The 11203-nt window shown below is 37.2% G+C and overlaps 2 protein-coding genes across 3 annotated transcripts; one reads left to right on the top strand and one right to left on the bottom strand.

Moving 5' to 3' along the window:
- Positions 1 to 313: 313 nt before the first annotated feature.
- Positions 314 to 3440, bottom strand: LOC110051556 (uncharacterized). 2 transcript variants are annotated; one of them, XM_020757594.2, is made up of 3 exons: positions 3366 to 3440; positions 3068 to 3175; positions 314 to 2790 (listed from the first exon to the last, which is right to left on the bottom strand). In XM_020757594.2, the coding sequence occupies exons 2-3, from the start codon at positions 3161 to 3163 to the stop codon at positions 1666 to 1668; spliced, it is 1221 nt and encodes a 406-aa protein (XP_020613253.1). In that variant the 5' UTR covers positions 3164 to 3175; positions 3366 to 3440; the 3' UTR covers positions 314 to 1665. The 2 variants fall into 2 exon arrangements, with proteins under 2 accessions (XP_020613253.1, XP_020613252.1); XM_020757593.2 differs by having other exon boundaries at positions 3311 to 3426.
- Positions 3441 to 3498: 58 nt separating this feature from the next.
- On the top strand, positions 3499 to 10054 carry LOC110051559 (N-alpha-acetyltransferase 60-like). Its single transcript, XM_020757595.2, has 5 exons — positions 3499 to 3745; positions 5365 to 5494; positions 6351 to 6447; positions 7163 to 7397; positions 7922 to 10054. The coding sequence occupies exons 1-5, from the start codon at positions 3642 to 3644 to the stop codon at positions 8064 to 8066; spliced, it is 711 nt and encodes a 236-aa protein (XP_020613254.2). The 5' UTR covers positions 3499 to 3641; the 3' UTR covers positions 8067 to 10054.
- Positions 10055 to 11203: the final 1149 nt, after the last annotated feature.

Raw genomic sequence — 11203 nt, 5'->3', positions numbered from 1 at the left:
TAAAAATAGTAAAACATTGGTTTAGGCATAAATGAATACATGTAGTTAGGAAAAACCTATCAGTGTGCAACTCAGGGCAGAACTCCCTTATCGCAAAAAATATTTCAGTTGAAAATCCCTGGCTTATGATTGCATGTAACTGACTAGCGTCCATGACCAAGAGTCTCCTAAAGAGAGAGGATGTGAAATGGCAAAGGAGAACGCTCAAGGCTGTAAACATACATGAGTTCAAAGTGTAGGAAGGATTTCTGCCTCAGGTAAAGGTTTACTTTCCAATGGCAACACATTGAAGTGATGCAATTCTGACACCAAATTAATATGTTTCCGTTTATTCTGCACACTCAAACCCTCATCAAAGACATCATTTTCTTTTATCAAGCTATCAAAGCCTTTTTATGACGTTTTTGCCACCTACAGCTACCCATAGCACTACTTCCAGTTTCTCTGGAGGGGTACATTGCTAGTCTTTTAAACCACAAGTTGCTCTCTGCAGTTCAGTGTCAAACACAAATTTTGCTAGCATCCATTTTACTTTAAAATATAGGGAGGCACTGTGAGACTAAAGTACCTTGCCATAAGGCCCGGGGGAGGTACTCCCTTATATGGGCTATATAGGTATGTGCAGCCCCAAAGGGTATGGTTTTTCAACCGTTTTGGTGATAAATAGGGTATCGATTTTAGCTGATTTTGGTCATTTTGGTCATAAATAGGGTATGGTTTTAAGAAGAGGCTACTTTTTCATCATTATTGAAAAGAAAATCAACAAAAGCCCTTCACAAATTATGTTTATGGTAATTTAACATTGGTCTGAACTAGGGAACTAATTATAATGTAGGTCTGAAACAGGGTTTTGATTTAAGGGTCAGGTCATAAATAGGGTTTCAAATTTTTGGTCAGGTCATAAATAAGGTAGGGAATATCGCAGATTTTTGTCATAAATAGGGTAAGGGTTTGGGGAAGTGGGCTGCACACCCCCACCCAATTTTTTTGGGAGTGCCACCCCCCTCCCCCCCACCGGGCCATAAGGTCAGGTGCCCCTAGTTCAGGATCTAGTCCTCAGGTTCAAGCTTAATGGCTATAAGGGCAATGATCTTGTGTTGTGCTCTAAAATTTATACAAAATACAGTCTCCCAAAAAAGCTCTCTCCATCTAAGTGAATGCAAGGATACAATCTCAATACTTCATGAGTTCATTTCTAGTTCACACTTTTCTCACAATTTGACCAGGCTGTATTTTTTTAAAAATTTATATTACTAAACTTGCTTAAAAACCTCAAATTGACCAAGATTGTTCAGGGCTGTACCGCGAGAATACTGACTCTTGGTCACCCAGCTATTACACTTGATCAGTGACATCAAGACCAAAGGATGATATTCTCCAAGTACCATCCTTACACTCATAAGAATACTTGTAAATATATTTTAAATATTTTTCACTAACATTTACTTCTTGCAAAATAGCATGCTCAGAAAAGGCCTTAATGAATCCACCTGTTACGTTCCTGCTAAATAGTTTATCAAAAAGCATTTAAATAGAAAAGTCAACAAATAGCTCTATAAAATAATTTTAGATGCAGTTGGAATGTATTTTTACAGAGCATTTTGGTACTCTGATTCACACTCCATGATGCTTCCTTAACCCCATCTTGGGTTAATATGCCAAAACTTAGAAGACCAAATGGATTTCATTATTAACTCTTTTCACATCACAGTTGAATTTCCTACACTCTTTTGACATAGTCTTTACAAGCCAGTTAATACCCTCCTCTTTGGCTTTGTTAACTCGTAAGTGCTGGATCTGAGTAGGCACCATTCTGAGGCCAGCCAAGAGGCCTGTTTCTGGATTTATGTCAACAAAGTACATCAAAGCAAGATCATCACGGAAGCTTTCATGACCTGTGATTCCTTCATAGTCGTTCAAAAAGTCACCACATCCGTAAATAATGAGTCTACCATTGTGCACCTCAATGCCTTTGACATGATGTGATGAATGCCCATGAATGACATGAACCCCTGCCTCATCAATGGCTTTGTGCGCAAACTTTATAAAGGAAGAGTCAACACTCCAGCCCCAGTTTCCTCCCCAGTGAACTGACAAAACGATGATGTCGCCATCTCTTTTGTACTTTTCAATTTGTTCTTTTAGCTTGTTTACTGCTCTGCTTGCCTCATAAAACTCAAGAATATTAACTCCTTCCTTGTTCTTTCTTGCCTGCCAAGAATCAGGAACTCCACTAGAGGAGTGACCAGCAGCAAAGACCAATACTCTGGTGGTATCTGCTTTTGCAAACTGAAAAACAGCTGGTGATTTTGCTTCTGAAGAAGTACGTCCTGCTCCGGCAAATCTGATACCAACATTTTCAAGGGTGTCTAGAGTTTCTAAGAGACCAGGAAATCCCCAGTCAGCAACATGATTGTTTGCCAAGACACAACAGTCGACATTGGCAGACTGGATGACGTTTATATTCTTTGGATGCATACGATAATGGATTCCTTTCATGGGCCATGGTGTGTCACTTGTTGTCACTGATGTTTCCAAGTTAATGATTCTTAGATCTGGCTTCTTTTCTTTAAGAATTTGTATTGCATCCCCCCAAACGTAATCAACTGGCCGTTCACTTTTATCAGGAAGAGGTCCAGTTTGTGTTTCTGCTAAAGATACATAGTCTCTTGCATCAAGACCATTGCTTTCATAGAGTACAGGGTTGCAGGAGTGTTCTAAGATCATGTCAATGCCTCGTCCCAACATAACATCTCCCACCATGAACAAAGAAATTGGAGCAGTCATTGCCTGCAAGTTGAAGAGCAAGTTATTTCAGCTTTCTTTTTGTGAACACAAGACTTATTTCAATTTGTAAAAATAAATACAATCTCTGTAGAAACAAGGGTTGTGTTAATAGGAAAATCATAGTTTCAGCTGATGGAATCTAGTGGAAAACCGCACATGTTTAATAAGCTAAGCTAGGTTAAGTTAATTAAGCTTGAGAATAACCTTAGTTTAAGCCTTATAAAGCTTATAATTAAATGGAAGTGATAATCCTGTGATAACTGATGAAATAATTATTTACCTGACAAAAGCTTTGAGAACTAACACCTTGCAGTTGCCTTGCCTCTTTCAAAACTTCAGAATTAGAAATCTGTAGCTTGGATTTCGAGGATCCCATCCAAATAAGACCCTGTAAAATTAAACAATATAAGCTAAGCTTACTGAATTGGACCTGAGGCACATAAAAACCAATTTCAAATTGGAAAGTTTCGTGATCTCTGCTCCTTTGTGAAAAGTCAACAAAACAACACAATTGCGTAATTACCAGTTCTTTCTTTTGAAGAACAATGAAAGGTAACTGCACATGGAAGCTTTTTTACCTCTTAATAAGCCGAGTGCTGAAGGGACTGAAGTCTAAATTTCTTTGTTATCCGACACTGTCCGATATGATCCCGAAACGGACCGACAAAATATCGAGGATATCCGAGCACTAATAGCCGATCCAGGCTTCCTCAGATTTGTGATCGGTTCAAGATGGCGGAAGCGCTCGCGAATGGAAATGTCAGCGAATTTTTCTGCTAGTTTCGGACCAGATTGCTGTCAAATGCTGTGATATTTAAAGCTAAATTGTGCACATTTTGCTGCCAAAAAGTTGAATGACAATCAAGCTGGGGCTCTTAAACGATGTTCAGGTGCGTTTTTTATGCCCGAACGATGTGGAGGAAGTCAAACGTTTGTGCCGCGAATGGTTTCCTATCGAGTGAGTATGGATTTTATTTTTTTATGCAGAACGGGAGCTTTTAGCTGGATATTACCAAAATAAGCACAGCACTAAGCTCATTGCTAAAATAAAATTAGATCTAAAAAGCCAAAAGTACTTCAAGGACGAAGCAAGTCGAGAACATGTGTACTGTTTTTTGTGTGTGTGTGTGTGCTAGCTATTCTAAACACGAACAGACTTGATGGCTTGTGTTTTGACAAGTCTAGTTTATCTGAATAGCAAAACGTTCATCCACAACACGGTTTTTTTAACGAACGAAATTTTAGCAGAGGTTTAATGGCCCTAGCTTTTTGAGTTGAAGACAACAGAGTAATTTAAAGTAGACGGTTTTTAGGATCATGCGCCGGTAGCTAAATTATGTCAAGCGCTCAGTTGTTACAGTTGCTAAGTCATGGTCACATGAAGCTTTGTTGATTGACAGCTTACGCTTCAATAAATGGACGACCTTGCTGCTTAAAGTTAGCTCTGAACTGTCAAAATATGGCTGTTACATGTATACGTTCTGACTTCAACAATAAATTAAAGTGATACGTGTTCAGGGGTGTGGAGAACAAGGGTACAGGCGACTGAAAATTAATTGACAGCCCTGGTGTTTACAACTATTGCGTTGGAAACTGGTGAAAATGCAAAGTTAAGTGTAAACCAGTCTGACAAGAACAAAATGTTATCTTGGGAATCTCATCAGTAAGACACCACAGAAGAAAAAGCAATGGACCTCATATTTGTATATATTTTTTGCTTTGCAAGCTTTTCATTTAAATAATGAACAAGAGGGAAGCCTGTTTTAGACTTTCAGGCATTTTTTGCATCATAATGATTCCAAGTACCATAGTATATTTCTCAAATGCACCCATAAGGCTGATCCAGATAGTGCAACTTTATTTTGTGTAATACACTTGGGGTAAGTCTAGGACACAAATTGTTTTGTGTACATCAAAATTACAACTTGCTTAGCATTATCGTGTAAGACACAAATAAGATGTAGGATTTCAAAGACGGCATTCACAGCCTCAGGCAAGTGTAAATTATGATGGTAGTTGGGTATAATTTTTGCATGAGATGATGGGAGCAAAACTACAAAAGTCAAAATTATGGGACAAAGCTCCACATGATCTGCTGATTTCATAAGACAATTAGAATTTCCATGTGGCGTACTGATAAATTAGAGTGAATTAACAATTGATTTATGCCTTAGTGTACATGTACATGTACATCATGGAGTTATTGTGCGCACAGGAAGTTTGGAGAACATGAGAGAAGCATGAGAGTTGCTTGAGGGTTGAAGCACAGCTGAGAAAATACAACTCTATCTTCATGAGTGCACTCCAAATTTTCCAATTTTCCAAAGTGTCTATAACTCAAAGATGCACAGCTAAAAGCATGATTTAATTGTTTCATTCATTTAACACTCATATATGTGATACTGCCAATGGAAATAACATTCTTCTCACGAAGTGAGGTTTACTTTGCTACATCACCTTATTATAATGTATACTTGGGTATGTGGAGTTTGATAGTGCAGCTTTGCTATGTTAAGACGTCTTGTCTCACCAAAGCAAGTGATGAGGAATATTTTATTTGCAATATATCCTGCACAGGTATCCAGATGTTTGGTACAAGGAGATAACATCAAGTTCCCGCTTCTTTTCGCTGGCAGCCACCTTGAACCACAATATCATTGGTTTGCTTGTAGCAGAAGTGAAGACAAAGTCTTTATGCAACAAAGAGGTACAATAAAATATGGAATTAACTGCGTGTGTTTAGAAAAGGTTGTAATAAGTTGCAAAAAATTATGACATTCTTTTAAACCACTAGAGACAACTCAAGACTAGTCAAAATAATAAATAAAAAGAAGCCAAAGGGTCCTGAATAAAAATGTAAAAGTATTGCACTCATTTGTAAGTCAGAGTTACCTTTTGTTAATAAAAACAAGAAAATTCAAAATTTGGAAAAACATGACAATCAAAATATAGTTGCCATGGATACTTCAAATTCTGATAACAATCATGAAATCTCGTACATTGCATAGCAAAATAATCTCCTGGGGCCCTGTGATAAAATACCAGTGGGTGACAGTGTTTCTGAAATGTATATATTCATGCTACAGAAACAAAAAATACAATACAGTCAACAATGACAGTGTGGACTGACTTTTCCCTGGGAGGGGGGGGGGGGGGAAAGGACTCCCATATAGACAGTACAGGGGTGCTCATCAGAAATTTTGAAAAGAATCCCCAGGAGTTACCAAGATCCTGTTTTGTGGGCATGACTTGAAACTTTTTCACCCCTAAGAGTGGCAATATTTCTTCAAAAACAACACTTTATCTCCTGTCATAGATTTTTTTGCTCAATACCCTAAAAGGTACCACAAAAGCTCATGCTGTGGACCTTTTGAGACTGAACACCCTATGAGGTACAAAACAGCTTTTTTAACCCCTAAAAGGGATGACAAGCACCCCCATCTTTTCTTTTATATGGGAGTTCCCCCCTGGGCACTTTGCCCCTGTATTTTAAGTGTAAAATTTGATTTTGAAAATATGGAATAGGCTTTATATATCGTGAATTCTTTTCTTTTGTCTTGTAGGATGCTGGTATTCTCTCATTCACTTTCAGTGATGACACCCAAGTAGCTTACATTCTTAGCATTGGTGTGGTCAAAGTTTTTAGAAGACATGGAATAGGTAACCAGTTATCAGTTGAAATGTATAGACTCTAAAGTGATTTTCTTATTTATATCAACAGTTGTGGATGACTTAAATTTGATTAATCTTCTTAGGAGTACGTTTAGGAAAAGTTTAGTCTGTCTAATATTTGGGAAAATTATTTAATGTAACCAATACAGCATTATTGAAATATTTTGAGATTCAGTAGAAAACATGAAGTCGCCTGTAAACTGCAATTGAAAAGTCTGTGTTTTGTTGTGAGTTCATCAGGTAAAACGTGGCACGAGAAAGACAATCTGTGAGAAGGGCTAAAAAATTGATGGGAGAGGGGGTGGGTGTTTGGGGTTGTATGCATGCTGCTGTCCTTTTTATATTCCCCATTCAAGTTGCCATGGTAGCAATGCTAAAGAAGAATGAAAGTTAGGCTACGCAGCAAGCATTCCTGTACAACGAGATTTTTCCACAGTCTGGCTGCATGCAAATTGGAGCAAGAACAAAAAAAATCATCACTCCCTGCCTTCTTGATTTGTTTTTGTTCTTGCTCCGATTTGCAAGTGTCCAGAATGCGGAAAATGCTCTTTGTAAAGTAATGCTTACTACACAGGCTAAATAAAAGTAGAATGTTTGGCCACTGCAGTGTTCCTATTTAGTCATAAATATAATTGCATGGCTTATAGACAGAGCATGAGCAATTGCTACATACAGGTGTAAAAAGTTCTTCTCTATATTTCAGGGTCTCTTCTATTAGACAGCTTACTCTCACACCTTACCACACCCGAGAGACAAAACTGCAAAGCTGTCTATCTTCATGTTTTAACCACAAACTCAGTTGCAATGAAATTTTATGACAAGAGACATTTCAGGCAGTTTCGCTACCTACCTTTGTATTACGCTATTGATGGGATGCACAAGGATGGCTTCTCTTACGTGCTTTATATCAATGGAGGCGAGCCTCCCTGGACACTTGCATATCCTTTGAAATTTGTGGTGTTTGTTTTATGTGGGATTTGGAGTTAAGTTGTATCTGACCAACTGGTTTAATTGATCATAACTATGATTACATGTATCTAAAATCAGTATATGGAAAAACATTTGAATGAGTAAATTTTCAAAGTTATTACATGAAGCAATTTACCAAGTTTCATGATAGACAGAGTTTCATTACATTTTCCACACAGATTTGACAAATATAAATGTGCTACAATTTAAGTATTTTTGACCAAATTTAAGGTGTTTGGAAACTTGATCAACTTGATCATGTACTTTCCTACAAAAATTGCTGGTATCCTTTTCCCCTTCTGTGTGGAGAGAGATGCCGTGAGAGTTTAGTCTGTTGTCCAAGAACACAACACAAACCAGGGCTTGAACACAGACCTCCCACTACACCTACCATTTACTTGTAGTGTCAGTAGAAAACATGAAAATGATGTCTGTGAGTTTTTTAACTGACATTTGCACTGCCTCATATCATGTTGCCCTTAACTTGACATACTGATGCCCTGAAATTTATTGGAGGTAAACTGTCCCAGCTGCGTCTCTGCAAGTTGCCGTTATATATGATGAATTGTTGCTATCATTGGCTGTTGTGGGTTGCACCTATACAGTCCATACGGGACTCATGTGTTCGCGTCATGTGATATCATGGTGTGGTTACCTTCTGGGAGCAAGAATGAGTGAGATAATCAACAGTCTGAGCAATTTTAATTATTAGTAAGGATTCACTTTTAATAGGAAACTTGAAGTACAGTGTAAACTCAGATGTCATTGAAGTTGTGACAAAAACAAATGAATCTCATGGAACTGACATCTTTCTTGTAAAATGACATCTTTCTTGTTATATCGAAATTAGTATTTGACACAATTAACCAAAACATTGTTATCATCAAGAATATTAGAGTCAACTCATAGCCTGGAATGTGAGGTCCATTTTTCCAGGGGTTATTGTGAAGATTGTAAATATACAGTCAAAATTTTATCCCGTCCAATTTTTGATTGTCAAGATTTATGAGAGCAAGAAGAATTTTGGTATTCCAATACTTATTTTATCCCACTGAATTAATTCACAAAAAATGTTACATCTGAGATGAAGGGGTGATGAATGGTGGAATCCAAGACTTGCTGAGAGGCTGAGAAGCCTGAGATCCTTATTTGAAAATATGACCGAGACTTTAAAGCAAATTGAGACTAGAAAGAAAAAAAGAAAGAATCACGCGAAAAGGGGAGTTTGTGACTATTACAAAGGATTTGGATATTTCAAGCTCAGTTGAAACGTTTCCAAGACAGATGAATTTCAAGGAACCATATATTAGCCTTAGAATATGAGAAAGTGGCCTTTGCATCTTTCAGAAAATATTTCTGAATCAGTCTTTTGCTTGCAAAATAATTTTGTAAGCACTGCTTACTAAGTTAAAGTAAATAGGAATTGTTTTTATGTGCTAAGGTTTGCAATGAAATTCTTTTTTTAAAGTTATTACATTTTATTTTTTCAAAACAATATGCACCTTTTGTTCATTATGAGTGACAGTCAACTCCACACCATATTGAGCTGAAATTTTTTTCAACTAGTGCATCGTAAACAGAGGTGAATGGTTATGAAGTCTGCAAAACTTCACAGGAGCAAGATACCAAGATTCATGTTGCAATGTCCACAACCTTGCACAATCCTTGTTTTACACTCATACACTATGCATGAATTATGACTAACCAAAACCTTTCTACTGCTAAGTTCCTCCGTCAGAAGGGAGCAACTACATTGTTTTCTGTTGTGTTTTGTGTATGATCAAAACTGGAACAAAAACAGATTCAACAAAGATACTTTGTCTGGGTTCCTAACCATTGCCCTCTATTAAGTTTGACTGGCCAGAGTAAAAGACCACAAGATATTTAGAAGTGGACCATCTTGAGGACTACTGTACATGTACGTGTGATAAGGTATTTATTTACCCACTGGGGTGTTAAGTTCACTTCTACAGCAAAGGAACTACAGTATGGCGTGGAAGCCATATTCAAACAATCTGCTTATTTCTGATTTGATTTGTGTAAGGTTGTTATCACCTTAGTGTTTTTCTATAATTTTCACTGACTGTACTTTTATTTTAAAGCTTATTTTGTAAAGATAATTTTGTATATTAGCTAAACTACCTAAATGTAATTACTTCGTGCTTGTGATATATTCCATCGAGGGTTGGCTTAAAATCCTTGAGGAAGGCTAGACATATGAATATCTGAAGCAGGAACAATGATGAATACTTGTCATCGAAAATAATGAACACTGAACATTGCCCTGAAGATGGAATATTGAACAGTAGACAGTTGATCTGACAAACTGGTGTCGTCTACTCCTCGCTTTCATTTTATTAATAGTGATATATTTTTTAATGTACATTAGTTCCTGAATATTTTGGTTGGTTCAATATTTTTCAAGGTTCTGTACGCCATTGTAAATATGTTGCATTACTTGTGATGAAGAGAAATCGATGTGTTTACATAATTATGCAAATTCTATAACAAATAGCCTGTAATTATCGTATTTAAAATTCTCCCAAACACGTAGTTTTAAACTGGCTATGTAAATACATGCCGTTTTCTTTCTTTTTCTTAAATAAAGTAATGTACTGGTCGTCAACATGTCTTTCCTTTTCTTTTTTCCCTACTTCATAGTTACCATCTCCTTTTTTCTGAAAAACTCCTATTTTCATTTGTTTTTTTTTTTATATAGTCGTAGAAAGTAGTCAGATGTACCATAAGATAGCCTGCTTGTTCTTTCTAGTTTAAACTGCATTACAGTCCACAAGTTTTCCGTGAAATAGACTGCTGAAAATCACGAAAAAAGAACGCAGTACATTTTTCAAGTATGCCTGCGATTCCAATATTTGCTTTTCATACTATTTTGGGAAACGCTTGTAGCGAACTTGGAAAGCTGACTTGTCGAGTGCGGTTAGAAGTTTGTGCAAAAATACGTCTTGACCCTCGCGAGCGAAGTCACAACCCGTCTGAGCAAACTTGTTAACAAGGGCGCTAAGGCCGCGTAAACATTACGCCGGAGAAATTTGAAAATGCCGCTATATTTCTACGGTTAGGCCTACCTTTCAAATTAATCCGTCACGTAAACGGAGCTTTTCGAGAACGGTTTTCAAACCGGAGAAATCAGAAAACGCCGGCTTTTCCGGCGTTTTCGTTTGGACGGAAAACATTTCGAAAACGGAGCTTTTCGAAAACGATGACGTCACTATAATCAGGTGATTTCGCTGGCTGAGTCTTTTTCAAACAAATCCAAAATGACCGGTGATTGTTGCGTTTGTTAAATCCTCCGTCGTAGTGTGGAAAACATTTGATGCGTTTTCAGAGTAAGACCTTGGGTTGTTTTTTTTTTTAAATAGGCTGTGAGTAAAGTACAACTTATTATTAAAAACTGGATCATTGCATGGATAACACATTTCAAGAGGTTTAATTGGCTTAGCCGCCATGCTATATGAGCCCTTATACCATGCTTTACCGATATGGTAAGCGTGCGTGTAACTTTTTTTGGGACTTTTCTATGTTAATTTTATTTTTGTTTTCTATATTTTGCGGGCGTTTTAATAAAACAATTATTCCACTTGCGTTTGTTGGATATGAGATGATTATAACAGCGCCGACGCTCGTAGAATAATTGTTAATTATTTTAACCGAACTGGTTACTGATATCTTTAATAACTGAACGCAAATGATGAATTCTGCAGAACCAGAAAAATGACTTAGTTAATCGTATTAGCGCAGAGGGCGTAAAAAGGGT

This window comes from Orbicella faveolata, unplaced genomic scaffold, assembly GCF_042242905.1.
Source record: "Orbicella faveolata isolate gen_17 unplaced genomic scaffold, um_ofav_v1 contig_2, whole genome shotgun sequence".
NCBI classification, from domain to species: domain Eukaryota; kingdom Metazoa; phylum Cnidaria; class Anthozoa; order Scleractinia; family Merulinidae; genus Orbicella; species Orbicella faveolata.
Note: the sequence above shows the minus strand (reverse complement) of the source record. Positions and strands in the feature narration are given on the sequence as shown.

Excerpts from the sequence above, each read along its gene's own strand:
- LOC110051556 (XM_020757594.2), bottom strand. The coding sequence starts at position 3,163 with ATGGGATCCTCGAAATCCAAGCTACAGATTTCTAATTCTGAAGTTTTG. Across the intron at positions 2,791-3,067 it reads GTTCTCAAAGCTTTTGTCAG|GCAATGACTGCTCCAATTTC; the intron begins GTAAATAATTAT and ends TTCAACTTGCAG.
- LOC110051559 (XM_020757595.2), top strand. The coding sequence starts at position 3,642 with ATGACAATCAAGCTGGGGCTCTTAAACGATGTTCAGGTGCGTTTTTTA. Across the intron at positions 5,495-6,350 it reads AGTCTTTATGCAACAAAGAG|GATGCTGGTATTCTCTCATT; the intron begins GTACAATAAAAT and ends TTTGTCTTGTAG. Across the intron at positions 7,398-7,921 it reads GAGCCTCCCTGGACACTTGC|TGATGCCCTGAAATTTATTG; the intron begins ATATCCTTTGAA and ends AACTTGACATAC.